General features: G+C 33.6%; 1 protein-coding gene across 1 annotated transcript in view; it reads right to left on the bottom strand.

Moving 5' to 3' along the window:
• Nucleotides 1-21,095, bottom strand: part of RPS6KA6 (ribosomal protein S6 kinase A6) — a gene marked incomplete at its 3' end in the record, with an annotated part of 242,802 nt that overhangs the window by 120,822 nt on the left and 100,885 nt on the right. The window contains exons 7-9 of the mRNA XM_084259149.1: nucleotides 12,420-12,526; nucleotides 12,093-12,130; nucleotides 668-810 (exon numbers count right to left, since the gene is read on the bottom strand). Of these exons, the coding sequence (XP_084115275.1) occupies nucleotides 668-810; nucleotides 12,093-12,130; nucleotides 12,420-12,526 (288 nt within the window). The remainder of the gene's footprint in view (nucleotides 1-667; nucleotides 811-12,092; nucleotides 12,131-12,419; nucleotides 12,527-21,095) is intronic.

The following is a 21,095-nucleotide window of genomic DNA, read 5'->3' on the forward strand; positions in this document are numbered from 1 at the left end:
TTCTAGCCTGTTCTTACCCCAGGTGCCTACCCAAATACCATGCTTATGACAGGCACTTCATATATTGCTGTGTCATATAGTGTGTCCTCAGTGATTTAAAGGTAGACAGGATTATCAGTCCTCAGAAGCAAATTATATCTGATTAAACAGCTATTTGTTAACCATCCTTCTTAATACTGCAAATTCTATGTTTAATCTTATACCAAATTAAGTCATGCCCAGTTTCTAGGTACCATCAGAGACGAAAATGAGTATAAGACATGACTGTTTTTCTTAAGAGGTTTATAATCTTTCTATGATTGAAACAATTTGAAAATAAGGCAGTAGTATATGGTAAGGTGCTAAATTCTATGATACCTAATTAAAATACTATATATCTGCTAAACAAAGTATTCTGAAATACAAAATTTGGTATATCTTTTTCTAAGATTTAAATCTTAATGCTTTATACAAGAATGTTGCTGTTTACCTTTTTATCTAGCAACATTAAAAAAATCAGAAACCTAAACCTTAATTTTTACTTTATAAGATAATCAACCACATGATTTATAATGATAATCATGGATTATCAGAAACCTATTCTCACGTCACATCCCAAAATTTAAATTCAAATTCAAAATAATATTAATTTTATACTGGCATAATTTTAAAAAATAATGCTACTTACCATAAGTACACCATATGACCACCAATCAGCACTCTGGGAATGACCTCTCCTATTTACAACTTCAGGAGCCATATACTCCACTGTACCACAAAATGAGTAGGCCTTCTTTTCTTGATCTACTGACTCCTTGCTGAGTCCAAAATCTATAATAACAGTGTTACACAAAAATATATCTGAAGATTTCCCAAAAATAGAAAATACCAAAAGAAACAAAATTACATGCTATATATTCCAGGATGACCTGCAATTACTTTTAAGAAAGCTTCTGTTGAGATCAACAATGGAAAGCAACCTGTATTTCATAAGAATACTCTTTAAGAACTTTTAAAGATTGCTCATTTTAATCTTATCTTCAAAATATCCGTACTAGAATATCATTCAACAATTTTGAGGAAAACAATTACATCAAACTTGCCATTGCGATATAAATTTGGAAATAGACTACACAAAACAGACATTAAGTTAAGCTTATAAAAATTACAATGAAGCAAATTTTGATTGGCTTTGGTCAGCTTCCAGTTTTGTTTAAGGCCTTTTAGAGCTTAAGATACACATAGATAGATAGATATATTATATATAAATATATTATGTCTATGTGATAGAAATGAAAAATTGGAAGTTAATATTTAGAAATTACTATTTATAATGCCACCAAAAATATCACCAGTATTCACACAGGCATAAATATGCAAAGTATAACCAAAACCTGCATGCTGAAAACAGAACACAAATGAAAGACGTCAAAGTAAATCTAAGTAAATGGAGAGATATACTGTGTTCACGCTTTAGAAGATTCAGTGCTGCTAAACAAGTCAATTCTCCCAAAACTAATATACAGATAAAATGATACTTTAATGAAAATCCCAGCAAGATTTCTTTTGAAGAAATCAACAAAGTGAATTTAAAATTTATATAAAAAGAAGAAGTAGAATAGCAAAAGAGTTTTGGGAAAAAATGAGGCTTAACATAATATTTATATCAATAGAACAGCATCAGTGTCCAAGAACAGACTGACACATATAGCCAATTCTTCTAAACCTATACCAGCAAATCGTATGCAGTGTGGTACACTAATGTTATTGAAATTAAAAAAAAAGAACAATTTGAAAATGCAAATTTGTTCCGGTATGATTGGAAACAATCTAAGCATAACATGAGTTTCCAATTTTGGATTTGTTTATGTGCAATTTTGCACAATCAGCTAGAAATACTAGATGAAAGACCAGAAAACTGCACCTACTTGAACTGACTTGAATAAAAATATACATGCTACATACACAAACATCAAACATCTTCCAGCTATTTCAGCTCACCATGTTTGTTAAGAGATATTCCTGTCCACCTGTAATGTTACAACTTTTCTCTCAATTCCAGATAATCATCTATCTTCCACTACTTCACAATTAATTACAAATTGTAAACTTACAGATGTTATCCTACAAGCAAATCACAATTTTTCAAGATAAGGTACCATATTTATTGCAGTCTTTACATTTTCTTAATCATGGAAAATAATGTTATCATTTTCATTAACCTTTTATCTTTCTTTAATGTCACTGTTAAATATTTCAGTGTGAAACACAACCCTATTTTCTCCATAATTTCTGTGCTTTTAATTGTGCAGCTATGCATAGTGCAGTGATTTTTATAACAGATGTGTTGCATTATAAAAGAAGTGGTACATATTGTTAATTGATTTCTGAAAAAGGTGTAAAATCAATTCTGTGGAGACGTTTTTTCAACAAATGGAGCCAGAAAAGTAATATATCAATACATAGAAATCCATCCTTATATGATAAACACACATGCACAAATGAATCATAAATGTGAAACCTAAAACTGTAAAATGTCCATATGAAACATAGGAGGAAATCTTTGTGACCTTGGGGTAGGTGAAAATTTCACAGATGCATTAAAAGTATATTCCATTAAAGGAAAAAAGTGTATAAACCAGACCTTATCAAAATCTAAAATTGCTCTCTAAAAGACACTGTTACAAGAAATTAGAAAGAAGTGACAGACTGGGAGAAAATATTTGCAACTCACACAGCTAACAAAGGACTTACATACACAGTATATTTTTTAAAACCTCAAAATTTAATAGTAAACAATCCTTTATCAGAACAGATATATCCCCCAAAGAAGTAAGTACATGAAAAGGTGTTCAATATCATTAGCTATTACATAAATGAAATTAAAACCATAATCAAATACTGCTCACGTACCTATTAGTATAGGTAGGAAAAAAATACTGACAATACAAAGTAATGGAGAGAAACTGGAACTCTCATACATTGTTGGTGGATATATAAAATGGCACAAGCACTTCAGAAAAGAGTTTGGAGGTTACTCATTAAGTTAAATATGCACTTACCATATCACCAAGCAATCTCATTCCTTTGGTATTTAATCAAGTGAGATAAAAATTTATGTTCATATAACACCTGTACATGAATATTTATAGTGGCTTCATCCATCACTGCCAAAAGCACCCCAAAATTGCTTTAATTGATAGTTAAACAAACCATGTTACCAACATAAAATGAACACTACTCAGCAATAACAATAGTAAAGAAAAACCACGTTAGTGATACAGACAACAATGTGGATGAATCTCAAAAGCAATATACTACATAAAATGAAGCCAAACTCAAAAGGTTATATACTGCAAGCCTCTTTGCTTGTTATATTGTGGAGAAGATAAAACTATAGGCCCAAATGCCAACTGGTGGCTTTTTAGGGGTAAAGATAAGACTGAATTATAGTAGGGAAATTTTGAGGAATTATGAAACTTTCTTTCATATTTATTATACATATATTATTACATGCATGAAAACCCCACATTTTTATAAAATGCCTTTTGGATAATACAATGTGTGATAAAATATATATTCATTGAGTATTTTTAACAGAAAATTTTGTTTTAATATTTTTTATTAATTTTGGTTAGCATCATTGTTTCCATAACAGAAGTATAGGATCCACCTTTCAGGCTTCACTGCCAAAAAGGTGCCCACCACCAAAGAACCCATGATTCATCACCACAGACACTACTCTTCCTCCCTTCTTCGTTCTTGTCTCTCATTTTGTCCTTCCTCCTACCCTTCTGGTTGGCCCCATTCCACAGTGAGCCTTCTAGGGTTAGATTTTTAGTTTGGCTTTATCTAACCCTTTGTTTTGTTTTCCTATATTCCACATGTAACTGACACCATCCAGCACTTCTTTTTTTCATATGGTTGATCTTATTATCCCTTCCAGCTCCATTCATGTTGCCATAAATGGCAAAAGTTTATCTTTTGATAGCCGAATAGTCCAATACACAAACATCTTCTTAATCCATTCAACTGTTTGGGGACATTTAGGTTGTTTCCATATCCTGGCTAATGTAAACAGTTCTTCAATGAACATGTGAGTGCAAGTTTCCTTACAAGTTAGTGCTTTTGTATTCTTCTGGTAGATACCGAGGAGTGGAATTGCTGAGTTAGATAATGAAGACCCATCCATTCGTAGACTTTTGAGAAACTGCCATGCTGTTTCTCCGCAGGGCTTGACAAATCTACATTCCCACCAAAAGTATAGTAGGATTCTTTTCCTACACATCCTCATCAGCATTTATTATTTCTGGACTTTTTGATATGGGTTATTCTCACAGTTGTGAGATGGCATCTCATTGTGGTTGCATTTCTCTGACAATGTGATGAACAATATTTTTTCATGTGCCTATGGACCATTTACATGTCTTATTTGGATAAGTGCCAATTAGTTCTTCTGCCCATTTTTAAATTGGGTTGCTTTCTTTTTGTTTAGTTGTATGAGATCTTTGCAAATCTTTTACATTAGCCCCTTTCAGATACATGGTGTGCAATTATTTCTCCCATTTACCGGGGGGGTCCTTTTGTTTTGGTGACAGTTTCTTTTGCTATACAAGAGATTTATTGTTTTATGTAGTTCCTTTTATAATTGCTGCTACAGAAGAATTTTCAAATTATGTCCCTGAAACATATGTCAAGAAGTGTTTTGCTTATGATTTTTTTCTATGTATTGTATTGTTTCAGGTCTTATGTCCAATTGTTAATCCATTTTGAATTGATTTTTATGTGTGGTGTGAGATAGTGATCTACTTTAATTTTTTTCATGCACTGTCCAGTTCTCCTAACACCACTTATTGGAAGAGGCTGTCCATGCTCCAGGGTATATTCTTAATTGTCTTTTCATAGATTAACCGCCCACTTAGGTTTGCCTCTAGGTTATCTATTCTCTTCCATTGGTCTGTATGTGCCCCCTGTTTTCTTTCTGTGGTTGATTTCTAGTTTGATATCTTTATGGTCACAGAAGATGCTTGGTAGGATTTTGATATTTTTGAATTTGCTGATACTTGTGTTGTGACCCAATATATGATGAATCCTGTATAATGTTCCAAGTGTACTTGAGAAACATGTATATTCAGGTTTTGGGGGGTGCAGTATCATATATGTGTGTGTATAACCACACATTAGGTCCATGTGGTCTAATTCTTTGTTTAAGGCTATTGTTTCCCTATTTATTTTCTGTCTAGCTGATTTTCCAGAGGTGAGAGTGGGGTGTTAAAAGTCCCCTACTACAACTGTGTTTTTTTCCCCAATGTCTGTTTTTAGAGTTAATAGTAGTTGAGAAATATATTTTGGTGCTCCTTCATTTGTTGAGTATATATAGCTTGATTAATTTTATGTCTTCCTGATGTAGTGTTCCCTAAGTCATTACAATAATATTAAAAAATTTAATCCATGAACATAGCAAAGCAATTTATTTAGATTTTCTTTGTTTATGAATTCCAGCATTTACCCCTGAGCCACACATTTGGGGATCAAATCCTAAAACAATGTATCAAAGACTTTGAAAACTTAAATAATTCATAACTATTGTCAATGTCCCAGAATGACCTTCGAATTGAACTTACATTGGAACAATAACCTACAGAATTGGGTTGAAACTTGCCACCTAAATCTAACAAGGTCAACTGCCTGCTAAAGCTGAAAATATCAACATCATCCATAGAATTTAAAGAAGATCCAGAATCTCATAGCTTAATATTTAAAATGACAAGAATACAATCTGAAGTTGTTTGACATATGAAGAACCACAAGAATTTCAACCCAGATGGTAAAATGTAATAGAAACCAATGGCAAGATGACAAAGATGTAGGAATTCTCTGACAAAGACATTAAAGCAGGTGTTTTAAAAATGATCACAATAACACACTGAAACAAATATTAAAATAGAAAACATTAGCAAAAAAAATAGAAGTTCTAAAGAAGAGTCAAATAAAATGATGGAACAAATTACAATATTTAAAATTAAAAAAAAAAAACAGGTGAGGTTAACCCCAGGGCTAAAAGGTTGACTCATTATACAGGAAATAAATCAATATAATTAATTGATAATTATTCTTATAGGATTTTTTTCCCAACCATTTTTTCTCAGTTTATCTTTGGAGCTCAGTTTATTTTCTGGAGAGAGTGGAGAGCTGGGTTCTGATTCTTGATGTAGCTAGATATTTTGTGCCTTTTAATTGGTGAGTTCAGCCTATATATATTTAGTGATTAGTGATGTATGAAAATCTGTTGCTGTGATTTGTTCCTTAGCTTTATGTGGTTCTATCTATTTCATCATTCAGTTATTTGTATATCTTTCTTTTTTTTTGGGTTAGATGTAAGAACTCCTTTCAATATTTCTTGGCGGGAAGAAGGGTCGTTTGTTTGCAAACTCCTCCAGGTTCCTTTTGTTTGCAAAGGATTTTGTAACTCCTTTCCTTCACATCTGAAGGAGAGTTTTGCAGGATAAATTGTTTTTGGCTGCTAGTTTTTATCTTTAATATTTGGCATATGCTGTTCCATTCACTCCTTGTGCATAGTATTTCTTCAGAGTAGTCTGATTTTAGCCTCATTGAGGTGCCTTTATAAGTTATCTGCTTCTTTCCCCTTGCCAGCTTCAATATTTTCTTCGTCTTGAAATTTTGAATGTCTTACTACTAAATGTTTTGCTGTCAGTCTCACTTTATTTAGATACCCTGGGATTCTTTAAGCTTCCTGGATTTGTACATTTTTACCTTTTCTAAATTCAGGAAGTTTTCCTCCATTATTTCTTTAAATTTACTTTGTTTCCCCCCTATCTTCTCCCTCTGTTATTCCCATTATTCTTATATTTCCTTTCCTCATGGAGTCAAATAAATCTCAGAGTATTTCTTCATTTTTTTTTACTTTGTTTCTCTTTTTATTTTTCTACCCATATTCCTTGTTTAATTTCACATCTTCAAATACACTGATTTGTTCTTCCATTTTGTCTATTCTACTTCCATAGCTCTCTTTTTTTATAACTCCTATAATGTTCTTTTTATATCCTGAATCTCCATATTTCTCTTGTTAGTTAGAACTTCAATTTTGGTCTTCAGTTCATCGTCTTAAGATCACCTGTTGTGTTGATCTTATTTCTCATGACATTCGTTTTCTTTTATTTTCTTTAATTCAAATTATTTAATTTTCTTCATCATGGCAATTTTGAATTCTGCATCTGAAAGGAAGCCTATATCTTCCATCTCTTTGTAGTTTAGTCCCAAAGACATTCTCCCTCACTGGTATTTTGTTCCCCTGAGTACTTGTGTGGCAATTTGCTGTGTTCTTCCTTCTCCCCTTTGTTAGTTCTCCCATTGCCCAGCTGTGGGTGTGGCTTTTGCTCTTCTTCTCAAACAAGCCTTGGCTCTTATCAGGGTCTACTCCCCTGACTTTGCATTGCTGCTCAGTAGTTGGTGGGTGGGGATGCTGAGGCTTCCTCCTCCTCTGAGGGCAGATGGGGCACATTTACCTGGTACCTTGGGGAGTCGTGCGGGGCTGTCTGCAATGGCAATAGTCACTGGGGGATGCTGGAGTTTCCTTCATCTCTGAGGCAAGGAGGGTTGTACTCACCTGGTGTTTTGTGGAGAGGCAGGGGTCTGGCTACAATGGCAGTGGCAGTGGACAGATGCTAGAGCTTCCCTTTCCTCAGAAACTGGGCAGGGAGTATTTACCTGGCACCTTGCAGAGTATCAGAGGTGCTGGTTGCAGCTGCAGTAGTGGTGTGAGGGGATGTTGAGGTTTCCTTTTCCTTTTGATGTCCAGAACTGTTTTATATATTGATTTTGATGGTGCTTACAAGACTATGCATGTGTCAAAGTTTAGAGAATTATACATGGAAAAATTAATGTTTTTTTAATTTTTTTAAAGATTTATTAATGCATACAAGAGCTGGGGTGCAGGCCAGAGATGTGGGGGGTTGGTGAGAGGATTCACCAGAGACAGAGTGGGGAACAGAACAGAACAGGCAGATTGACTGAAGTACACTGCTGAGGGGAGCAGCGGGCAAGTCAGGAGAGGTCTGCCGTGCCATGTGGGTTGCTCCCTGGCCGGCCGGGGATCAAACTTGTGCTGCAAAGGCTGCAAACCACCCCATAGTGAGGTGCTTAACCCCTTGCACCACCAGGAAGGCCCAAGTAATGTTTTTTTTTTTAAATATCAAACTTTATATTGAAATCACTACAGATTCACATGCACATATATACATGTGAAATACTACACAGATTCTCTTAATGCTTTTACCCAGTTTCTCCCAGATAATATTTTTCAAAATTATAGTACAATAGCACAACCATAATCTTGAAAATAAGGAAGACCAAGATCAGAAAAATTCTATCACCACAAGAATCCAAAATATTATTTTTATTCTATGTAAATTATACTTTAATTCTATAGAGAAAGAAGCTATATTTTACTTTAAATAAAATACCAACATTGACACTTAATTTTAGGGCCCCTTGATACTGTTTGTATAACCATGTTCAATAGTTTCACTTAAAAATCACTTATCCTTATATAATAACTGAATGTATTATGATTTCGGCATATGTTTTAAAAAATCTTGTTTAGTATCATAATGTTCTTTCTCTGCATTTTGAGCCTTTTAAATTCTGAACATTGCTTGTTAAAAATTAAACATAAATAAGAGCTGATCTTCAAGTTCAGTTCAGCTGAATATAACAACATACCTGTAGAGAAGAACACTGCCTCTTTGGGCATTCCAGAAAGGAGGAAGAAGGGAAGATAATTTTCTTATGCTCTGTTAACTTTCAGCGATTTATGCCACACCACAGAGGTCTTTTGCTGTACTATTTCTGAGAAAACTCAGTAGAATTTGCTCATCAGCCAATTTAAAAAAATTTACAATCATAAGAGTTAGCTACAATAGTAAATAAGACATACCTTAATCAATGTTTTTTCCACACTACTTATTTGAAAAGAAAATATAGAAATCAGCTACATAAAGGGTTCTTTTGTTTGGGGAGGGTGTCAGTATTTGTAATCATCCCTTTATATGGCTTTAGATTTTAAAAGCATGCCCAGAACACAATAATGTAACTAGTATTTATTGTAAGCAATACTGGTTACTGTTTTGATAAAGGTAAAAATTACTTAGAATTACTTCAAGTACTTATTTTCTCACAAAAACTCAGGTCAAGTATTATGTGATTTAAATTTCTGACAACGTATGCTTTTTCTCCCCCTTTATAGAAATTACCCCTGAATTATATCCAACCGAAAATACATTATAACAACCGCAGGCTTTCAAAAAACAACTGTGTGTTCAATTTATCACTTTTAACATGTTATTAGTTAACATTTCTCTCACCAGGATATCCACATAGTTAGTGTAAGTGTGTGTATGTGTGTCTGTGTGTGTGTGATTGATTGTATCCAAGAAAAAAAAAAGACATAAGGACAATATAAATTATATATTAACAAGTGTACAGTTATCTTGGAAGGTACCCATTCTCACTCCACTGAACTGTTATATATTCATAATCTGATTATGAAATTAATCAGGCTCAAAGCACAGTCATACCAAGGAACCTTTTTATAGTGCACTGACATTCCTGAGTAATCTACTAACCATTACGTCCATTCTTCACATGTGGAAGATTTTTTTATAGTGGACAGGCAAAAAAAAAAAGGGTATTGTCCCTCTGTAAGATTATCCTGGGAAATTCAGAATGCCGAGACGTGACATTGGTAAATCTCTACAACCCATGCACAGCCCACTGATATGATTAACAATTAATTTGGTGATTTCTGACTATGGTATTTAAGTGGAGGGAAGGAGACAAGCAGGGAAGGAGGGAGGAAAAGAGGAAAGACACTCAAGATGGAAACGAACAAAAGGTAGAAAGCGAAAAAGGAAGAAAAGAAAAAAAGGAAAGAAGGAATAAAATAAAGGCTGAAAAATGGTCTTAAAATACTTGTGAATGATCACTTTAACCAGACTTACTGGAAAGTTTTAAGGATAAATACATAAATATAGAGCAGAAAAATGCTGAATTCAGCTATAAACATAAAACAGTATAAATTATCCAATATTTGTAATTGTTCACTTTCTTTAAAGAAATATTGGTGCTATGTTAAGGAAAATAGATTGAATTGTGAAATAACATATAAATCACATTTTCTTCTTGTCACATGTCTTGTGTGTCTTGCTTATAAATTAACATTGATTCTAACTATTCTCACCTTCAAAGCATGAAAAGTGTGTTTAACATATTTAAGAATCCATATAAAGATGCATATAAGACTAAATATAAAAAATCTGACACATTAATCACCCAATTAACCTTGATGTAGAAGAGAAATATAAGTAGGATTTATGTTACTCTCTTTCCACCTCCCTTCCTCACCCCTGATGAAATCGATAAAATTTATTAAGCAAAATTAAAATAATTAAAAGTTCTAATTATCTTTACAACTAAAGTTTGACTGCTACAAAATAAAATTTTATAATATGTACAATCTCAAAAGTACTGTACTCGCTTCATTTTTCTTCCCTTTTCCTCTTTTAATTCCCTTAAATTTGCAATGCTTCTTTTATATATGAAAGAAAATCAGGTTATAAATCAATAAGTTTCATAAAACTGATTTTGATTTTTGACACATTTGCTTACATTTTTAAGTTAATAACTTCATACTTTATCATTACATTTAAGTAGTATACTTAGAAATTTAAAGCAACTTACCTTTAAAGTACACAGGTCCAAAATTCTCTGTAAAGACCACATCTTCATTTTATCTCTGTTTTAAAATTCTGATAATTAAATACAGAATTTACTATCTATTTAAAACATAAGTAACCTTTTGAGATTGGCTCACTCAGCAAAATGACCTTGAGTTCATCCAAGTTGTTGCACATGCCATGAGTTATTTCTTTTTTAGTGGTAAGTAGTATTCCTCTCTCTCTCTCTCTCTCTCTCTCTCTCTCTCTCTCTCTCTCTCTCTCTCTCTCTCTCTCTCTCTGTGTGTGTGTGTGTGTAAGTTCATCCATTCAGCCTCTCTGAAGGACAACTGAGATCTCTATTACAGAGTTGCTCTGAAAATTCATATAAGATTTTGTGTGCACCTACGTTTTCATTTCTCAAGGATTAGAGCTCAGAGGTGTGACTACTGTATGGTCATATTTATACAATATTCTAAAATTTAAAAAAAAATTCAAGACATAGAACAGAGAATTGGTAGCTAGGAGTTAGGAAAAGATGATGAAGCACGTAACTATAAATGTGCAGCACAAGAGAACTATTTTGTAGCTATAGAACAGTTCTGAATATTGATTTTAGTACTGGTATTCGAATCCATCTATGTGACAAAATGACAAAGAACTATACAGAAAGAGAAACAAAAAATCAAATGCATGTAAAAACTGATGAATTCAAGTAAAGTATGTCATTCAATTAGTTGTACTGTACCAATCAAGGTCCTGGATTTAATAATGCACTGCAGGTTTATAAGATGTCACCATTGAGGGAAGCTGGGTGAAGGGTACATAGGATCTTGATATTATTTTGGCAACTTATTGTGAGCCTATAATTATTTCAAAATAAAAAAAATTGTGAATGTTATAATAAGAATGCTTTATGCCTAAAAGTTCTGTAAGGATTAGCAGCGTGTTATATATAATAAAATCTCAATAGTGAAAATAGAGTAAGTAAAATAAAATGTTTTATACAAATAAAAAACAAAATAAACTTGATTTAATTATGGAACACTTGACTTAAAAGTTTTTAAAAAGTTATCCCTATATTCAAATACAATTGCTACCTGTAATAAACCCCTCAATCTTGAGTTAAACCAAGATGATGCGTTTTTACCTGGAAAATCAAATGTCATTTATTAATTAGGGTAGTTACTCTCTTGTATGTTCTTTTATTGGTATTACAATTAGAACATATCAAAAACCCTTTCTACCCTTTAACTTTGGTTCATTAAAGAGGTGAATAAAATGTAAATCAAATCAAGAAAAAAGAAAATAGGCTTAAACATATATTAAAGTAACAAAAAATATATTAATGAGCTTAGCGTAGAATTAAAAAATGCATACCTGTTAACTTGATATGTCCCACTTCATCTAGTAAAATGCTGTAAATCAAAATTTACATCCAGTAAGATGAAATATTTTATATAAAACATTTGCATAAATGTCATAAATTTTCAAAAAGTCAGTACTTGATGTACTGGGAATTTTTTAAATGATTAGTTGTATCAAATGGTATGCTACTATGATTAACTTTTATAAGCTTCATATAATGGTATAATTCATACATATTTTCATATAATCTTTAAAATAAAATATTTATCAAAGAAGGTCAAAAAGTTAGCTAGAGAAATATAGTAATTACAGGGATATGTAAGGAAAACATAGCTTTACTTTTCTGGTTTCAGGTCTCTATATACAATTCCTAATTGGTGCAGATGATCCAAAGCAAGGGCCAGTTCAGCAAGATAGAATTTCACATCCTCCTCTGTAAACAGAACCTAGAATAAAATGATAATTTATCATTTGACTTTTTTACAATGTTGATGTCTTTTAAAGTTACTTCATTAAAAACCTTTAAGCAGACAAATCTGAGCAAATAATAAGAACATTAGGTAAACAGATGAAACTAACCTCTTTGAGAATCCTTCTCTTCACTTTTAATGTAAATTTCCCAAAGCAATGTGATTCATATATCTTCTTAGAGTGAATGCATTATACTGGATTTATTTTTTAAATGACTTAGGTTATAATATGATTAATTTTAATACACTACCAAAATATAGTGATGTTGTCAGGGTCTTTAATATATAAGGGATGTTTTGTTTCAGCATTGGTAAAAGGCAAAATATTTATACAATCTGAAGAGAAGCCAGATTATCACTTTAGCATTGGTAATTCCACTATTTCTATGACTTTAACTGCCTAACTTCAATTCTCAGGAATTTTGCTCTTAGTCACGCTATTAAATAAAAGCTTCTAGTATACCAATGCATATTATTAAATTAGTAGTCCCATATTAAACAAATTCTATGTTTTACATTTATTTATTCTTTTTAATGAGGTAGCATTAGGATCCTCCCCATCAGGGGTTGAGACCGTAGTGCACCCAATCCAAATCACCCATAGATCACTGACATACTCCACTGTACTTCCTTCCTTCTAAACAAAGTGCTAAAACCCATCTCTGACATAAGAAGTAGCTCCAGACCTCTGTTCTCCTACCAAATTACAGGATTTTAATGGCACTGTATTTCTCAATAATTTTGCATCTATGAAAAAAATCTGCTATGGTAAAGTAAAAAAAAAAAAAAACAAACTTGGAATCAGAATTGGCAGTGTAAAGTTTGACATGTAACTTAGCCCTCTGGTTTTCAATTTCCAAAAATGTAAAATTAGGATGATAATATCTGTTGTATCTATATAACAAGGTTGTTGTTAAGAGTAGGGGAAAAGTTTTGTAAATTGTAAAGTGCTATGTGTGCAACCATGAGGCATTTCTATTATAGGTTATATCTTTTCATTCATGAGTGTTAATTTGCTTATAAAATTGGACACTATGCAACCATTAGACATATTTTTTTCAGATTTGCAAAGGCATTTGGATTAGCAAAGCAACTTGTCAAAAAAGTGATTATTTCATTAAAAAGTTTGTGAATATAATTTTATGATTATTTTGCCCATTTAGAATTATGAGCATTGAATTACATAACAGACTTTAATTTACAAGTAAAATTTCAGTAAAAGAGCAGTTCAAAGACAAATTGTGGTACTACACCTGCTTTCAAAAATTATCTTTAGAAATATAGACTGTTTATTATCTAACTTTTAGGAGAGTTCATTCAAATATTATGATGGTAAATGTATATCATTTTCACATATTTTATAAAGAATAAAATATTTGTTACTTATTAACTTCTGAGGAAGGATAACTTCTAAGGCAGGAACTAGATCAAGATAGGAGGGATTATGGTCAAAATAAGGGGGGTGGGAATTATATGGGGACTATAACCAAGATGAAAAAGCATATATTGTGCAAAAATGAAAAATTATGTAAAAAGTATAAAATATAAAAAATAAATAGAAATAAAAATATAAAAAAAAAAAAGAAATCTAACACAGATGAATAACCTAACAAAAATCTTTCAAATTCTAAATTAAAGAGGAAACTGCAGAGATTCCACTTCATGTCATGAAGTGGTCACTGTGGAAAGCCTCCTGATGGATTAAAATAATAAACTTACTAAGTAGCAATTATGTGCCAGATTATATAATCTTTCAAGCCCTATAGGTTAGGTATTATCACCAGCTTGCATATGGAGAAAGAAAATCAGAGTGACGAGGTAATTTTACCCAAAACAACATAAAAAGAAGCAGGTCTAGGATTTGAACATAGGGATATCTTTCCTTAAGACTACCTCTTCCCCAGAAACTGCTTCTGCTATATACTACAACAATTTAATTTTTAAGTTTTAGGCACTACTGCTTCCCTATTCACTAACCATGCTATTATTAATGTTTTCCTGTTCACTAATCATACCATCATAAATCTTCCCAAAATGAAAATCACTAAAATCCCAGCATCTTGAAGTAATAACCACTGCTAGCCTTTTGTGGTCTGCTCTTTAAATTGTTTGTGTGTGTGTATATATATATATTATATATATATATATGTGTGTGTGTGTGTGTGTGTGTTTGACATATTTGAGATTATACTATACATACTATTTAGAAGCCCCTTTTACCCCTCTTAATATTATAACATAAATATTTTCCCATATCTTTATTTCTTTTTACATTTTCCAAAATTATTATTAGAAGCTCAAATTTTACCATTGGGAACAACACCATCAGCTATTATCCTTTGAAAATTCACATAGAACATTTTTCTTTTTTTTTTTTTTTTGAGGCAACATTGGTTTACAATATGGTATACGATTCAGAAGTATAGGATCACACCTCTTCGGATGTATGTTACCACACCACAACTACCATACATTAAGGCATCCATAGTCCTCCACCACAGTCCATTCCTCCCATATCATACTTAGTAATAAATTTTCAATAGTTGTATGCTATCAACATACCAATTTACCATAATTTACCTAAATGTTCATTTGGGTTATTTACAGTTTTTCACTACTTTAAATAATTTTATAATATATATGTATGTGTTTATTTATATATGCGGTATGTATAATATGATTTTTATTATTTTCCCAAAATGGAGTCCTAAGAAATAATCAAGAAATACTGAGTAAAGGAGTATAAATAAGATTCTTGACATACACAACAAAACTATTTTCCAAAAAAAAGTTACAATAATGTCTACAACCATCAGCAGATTATGAAATAATCTGTCTTACTACATTCATGATAGAACTGAATAGTACCCTTAAAAAAAAAAAAAAACTTTTCTAGAGAAGCTGGAGGGTGCCATGATGCCCGGAGGCTTGAGCAGACAATACTGGGAGGTGAACTTGGCCTCTGGAGGGATGCCCGTCCCAGGACTTGGCGTTGCCTTTGTCGCTTGTCCCAACTGAAGAAGCCACCTCTGATCGACCACTACGCAGCAAGGCCCTGGCTGCTCCGGCAGGCTTGAGCCATCTGGGTAGCGCATATATTGACACTGTTGTCTCACAAGACATGAACACAAAATCACCAGTTTGAGGCTCAGTCTAGGCTCATAGACTAGCAGGGCCTCTGCGGAAGGGCTCGGTAACTGGTGGGTTCTGTGAGGATCTTGAACCACCTTCTTGGAAGCTAGTGCCCACATCAGATGTCTCCTCTAAAGCAGTTGCAGCAGTAGCACCCATGGATGTGCCTTCCTGAGGACTCTGTGAATTTCAACATAACCCAGCAGTAGGACACAGGACTCTTGTATCTGCTGGCCAGTGTTCCACAACCCTGGTCCGATATCTTTCCCTCTTTGAAACTTCAAACCAAAGAACTTAGAGGGCACTACATCGGTGGTTCCTTGCCCAGGACCCATGACCACTCATTGCAGCGATGGGACTCTGTGGGACCCCCTCTTGCTGCCTTTCAGATGTTAATTCCTCCTATCTTATATCACAATTATGCCTCATATCTGCTTCTGGAAAACTCAATCAGCAACAGTTGGCACCAGGAGTGATCTGAGAAAGGCGGCAATAAGATAGTGTTTTGGAACCAAATCACTCACCGCTCAACTTCCTGTGAAGATTGCTGGTGGCAAGAGGACTATGCAACATGGCCGCGAGGAGAGGCAGTGAGTAAGATCTCCCATTAAAAAAAAAGTTAATAGGGAGGAAAAGCGGCAGGTCCCAGTGAGAACTGGGACACAGAAGATAAACGGATGAAGGCCATATATGACAAGCCAACAGCCAGTATCATTCTCAATGGTGAAAAGCTGAAAGCAATTCCATTAAGATCTGGAACAAGACAACGATGTCCACTCTCACCACTGCTTTTCAATATAATACTGGAAGTCCTAGCCAAGGCAATAAGACAAGAGAAAGACATACAAGGAATCCAAATAGGAAAAGAAGTCAAACTATCACTATTTGCAGATAATATGATAATATACATAGAGAACTCCAAAAACTCCACAGAAAAACTAATTCAACTCATCAATCAGTTCAGTAAAGTGGCAGGATACAAAATCAACACGCAAAAGTCAGTAGCCTTCCTATACACAAACAATTAATCTGAAGAAGAAGAAATAAAAAAAAAACATCCCTTTTATTATCAAAACAAAAAAAAAATCAAATATTTGGGAATAAATCTAACAAAAGAGGTAAAGAACCTATACAAAGAAAACTATAAAACACTGTTAAAAGAAATAGAAGAAGACACAAAGAAATAGAAAGTCATCCCCTGCTCATGGATTGGAAGAATAAACATTATTAAAATGGCCATCCTACCAAAAGCAATCTACAGATTCAATGCTATTCCAATCAAAATTTCAATGTCATTCTTCAAAGAAATAGAACAATTATTGATGAAATTCATATGGAATAATAAAAAATCCTGAATAGCCAAAGCTCTCCTGAAAAAAAAAAAAAAGAAGAGAATGGAGGCATTACACTCCCAGACTTCAAACTATACTACAAAGCCATAATTATCAAAACTGCATGGTATTGGAACAAGAACAGACAAACAGACCAATGGAATCGAATAGAAAATCCAGAAATAAACCCACAGATTTATGGTCAACTAATCTTTGACAAAGGAGCAAAAACTATGCATTGGAGCAAAGAAAGTTTGTTCAATACATGGTGTTGGGAAAACTGGGTCGCTACATGCAAAAGAATGAAGCTTGACCACTACCTCACACCATACCCAAAAAGCAACTCAAAATGGATTAAATAACTAGACATAAGACCTGAAACCATAAAATACATAGAAGGAAATATAGGCGAAACACTACATGATATGCACATCAAAGACATCTTTACAGACACATCACCCAAAGCAGTGACAGCGAAGGCAAAGATAAACAGCTGGGACTACATCAAATTAAAGAGCTTCTGCACAGCAAAAGAGACAATAACAAAAACAAACAGAAACCCCACCAACTGGGAGAACATTTTTGCACACAACACTAATGATAAAGGACTGATCAAAAAATCTGCAAAGAGCTGATGAGACTCAACAACAACAAAGAAAATAATCCAGTCAAAAAATGGGCAGAAGAACTAAAAAGAAACTTCTCTGAAGAGGAAATGCAAATGGCCAACAGGCATATGAAAAAATGTTCAACATCACTTGTAATCAAGGAAATGCAAATCAAAACTACCATGAGATACCATCTTACACCAGTGAGAATGGCACATATTAAAAAAACTAGCAACAACAAATGTTGGCGAGGGTGTGAAGAAAAAGGAACTCTCCTGCACTGTTGGTGGGAGTGCAAACTGGTCCAACCACTATGGAGAGCTGTGTGAAGATTTCTGGACCTACTAAACATAGAGCTTCCATATGATCCAGCAATTCCACTCCTAGGTCTTTACCCAAAGGACACAGAAACATCAATTCCAAAGAGCACCTGCACCCCTATGTTTATAGCAGCACCATTTACAATAGCTAAGCTTTGGAAACAGCCCAAATGCCCAAAATTAGACGACTAGATCAAGAAGATGTGGTACATATATACCATGGAATATTACTCAGCATTCAAAAAAGATAAACACATGCAATTTGCAGCAACATGGATGGTGCTGGAAGGGATCATGCTCAGCAAAATAAGCCAGAAAAAAAAAAAAAAAGAAAAATACTGGATGGTCTCACTCATAGCAGGAATCTAGAAAACTTAAATACAGGACCAGGAAAATGAATAACTATAAGAAAGTGAAAATCAAAATCAACAAAAAACTATGAACCAGAGACACTTTTTGGGGGGTGGGGGGCAGGAGGGGAGGGATTGGGGTCAGAATGGGGGGATTGCGATTGTATGGGGAATATAAAAATTAAATTTATTATTTTTAAAAAATATTAAATAAAAAATAAAATAAATATTTTAAAAAAACTTCTAATTTGGTAAAAATGGCATCAGTTATGTTTTAATTTATCTTTTAGATTGAATATGTTTTCTATGTCTAGTGGCTTTTCTACTATTTGTAGTAAATTATCAATAACATTTTGTCTATTTTCCATTTTTGACTGTCTCTTTAAATTCACACAAGCACTTTAAATATTGAAAATATCAGTTACAAATATCATATTATTTGTAAATATTTTTCCAACTTTGTGCTGGTTCTTGATTTTGAGTAATTCTTAAAAATACATATAATTTGGGCCTCCTCTTGTGGTGCAGCAGTTGAGCACTGGGCTGAGAAGCTGCCCGCAGCCTCTGCTGCGCCAGTTCGATCCCTGTCTGCCTGCGAGGGTCCCACGTGGCACACAGACCATGCCCGCTCTTCCCCTCAGCAGTGTACTTCATTAGTCTGCCTGTTCTGCTCCCAGCTCTGGCTCTGGTGAATTCTCTCACCCTCCCGCACTTCTGACTGAACCCTGTGCTTCTATAAATAAATAATTGTTTTTAAATACACATAATTTATGTTTGGTTTCCCATCATTGTTGTAATGATTAAAGAGAACTTCACTGGACATCAATACATTCTGTTACATCTTCTTAGGATATTTGTTTCTGCAAATTTAGTTCTTCAATGTCAGTAAATTTTTTTTTTGTGATTGAGATGACAATTTTAAATGATTTGTTTTCAAAATATCTAACCAATTTATCAAAAACTGTATCAGAACAATCAATCTCTTTGCCATTAGTCTGTAATTATTTTAATACATAGAAAGTCATAGATACCAAAATATTCCTGGGCTATATAGGATGTGTCTAATCTTGTGTTGATATTTTGATATTTTACTGACAGCAGCAGCTTTACAAAGTTTTAACAAGAGATAACACAAGAAAAGTGTGTTCTTTATTTTCAAAATGGTTTAGTTCTTTCACTTGCTTACTTTTTCAGATAAGAGGATAAAATCATTCTGTCAATTTCAAACAAACGAAAATTCCTACTGGGACTTCATTTGAAATTTTGTTAAGCCTATAAATTAATTGTTAAATCTGGCAGCTTTATGATGGCCAGTCACTATCCTGGTATATTTTCTTGATAGTAGCAAAGTAGGGCATGGTGTAAAAGAGTATGTGTGTATTTAAGGGCAGAGAAATTTGAGAAAGTATTAACTATAAAATACATGAAATGGGCCTCCCCTGGTAGCACAGCGGTTGAGCGCTGGGCTGCAAAGCTGCCTGAAGCCTCTGCAGCGCCAGTTCGATCCCTGGCCACTGGCAAGGGTCCCACATGGCACACAGACCTCTCCTGCCGCGCCCGTTGCTCCCCTCAGCAGTGTATTTCATCAGTCTGCCTGTTCTGTTCCCTGCTCTCACTCTGGTAAATTCTCTCACCCTTCCTCGCTTCTGACTGTACCCAGTGCTTGTATAAATAAATAAATAAATAAATCTTTAAAAAATTTATAAAAATAAAATATATGACAAACATTTTAAAATTCTTAACACATACAAAAATACACTTTTAAATGTTTTTTTTTTTCTCCCAGGGAGAAAGTACTTCCACACCATACATCTCACAAAGGACCAACATCAAAGATATGCAAAGCACTCTACAAAACAAAACAAATAACCCAATCAAAAAATGGGCAAAAGAACTAAACAGACACCTCTTCAAAGAATACATTGAAATGGCCAGCAGGTACATGAAAAAAATGTTCACAATCACTTATTAACAGAAATGAAAATCAAGACCACAATGAGACCCCATTTCACACCTGTGTGTATGGTCCATTTTGAAAAGACCAGAAACAACAAATACTAGCAAGTTTGTGGAGAAAAGGAAGTCTCCTTCACCGCTGGTGGGAGTGAAAACTGGTCTGGCACTTAAGGAAAGCAGTAAGTTGGTCTCTCAAAAGATTAAACATGGTTCTGCCATTTGACCCAGTAATTCCACTCCTAAGTATCTATCCAAAAAATTCAAACACTAATTCAAAAGGAATATTCTGCAGTCTTATGTTTATTGCAGCATTACTTACTATAGCTAAATTTGGAAAGAATCTACATGCTCCCAAACAGATGAGTGGATCATGAAGATCTGATATATACATATGCACATTGGAATATTATTCTGTAAGCAAAAAGGATAAACTCATGCCGTTTGTGGTGACATTGATGGACCTTGAAAGGATAATGCTAATAAGTGAAATAACTCAGAAGGAGAAATATAAATACCAGAAGGAGTCACTAACTTGTGGACTATAAAGTAACAGATAAAGACAAGCTGAAAAACTAGCCCTTGATAATTGACTATAGAACTAAGACAACTAAGGACAAAGAGATAGCAAAGGTAAAGGGAGAGAAGATGGTGTCATGGTCTGTGGTAGTGGAGTAACAGCTGAGTTGATAGTAGGTGCACTATGATGTTAATACCTGATGGAGATACCCCAATATTACCACAGTTAAAATTAAATAAATGAATAAATAAGTAAATATATTACTAAGAAAAAAAATAAGACCTCATTTTGGAATACATAATTTTCTTGCACATGAAAGTGAAACATAACC

The sequence above is a fragment of the Talpa europaea genome (assembly GCF_964194135.1).
Source record: "Talpa europaea genome assembly, chromosome: X".
Classification (NCBI taxonomy): Eukaryota; Metazoa; Chordata; class Mammalia; order Eulipotyphla; family Talpidae; genus Talpa; species Talpa europaea.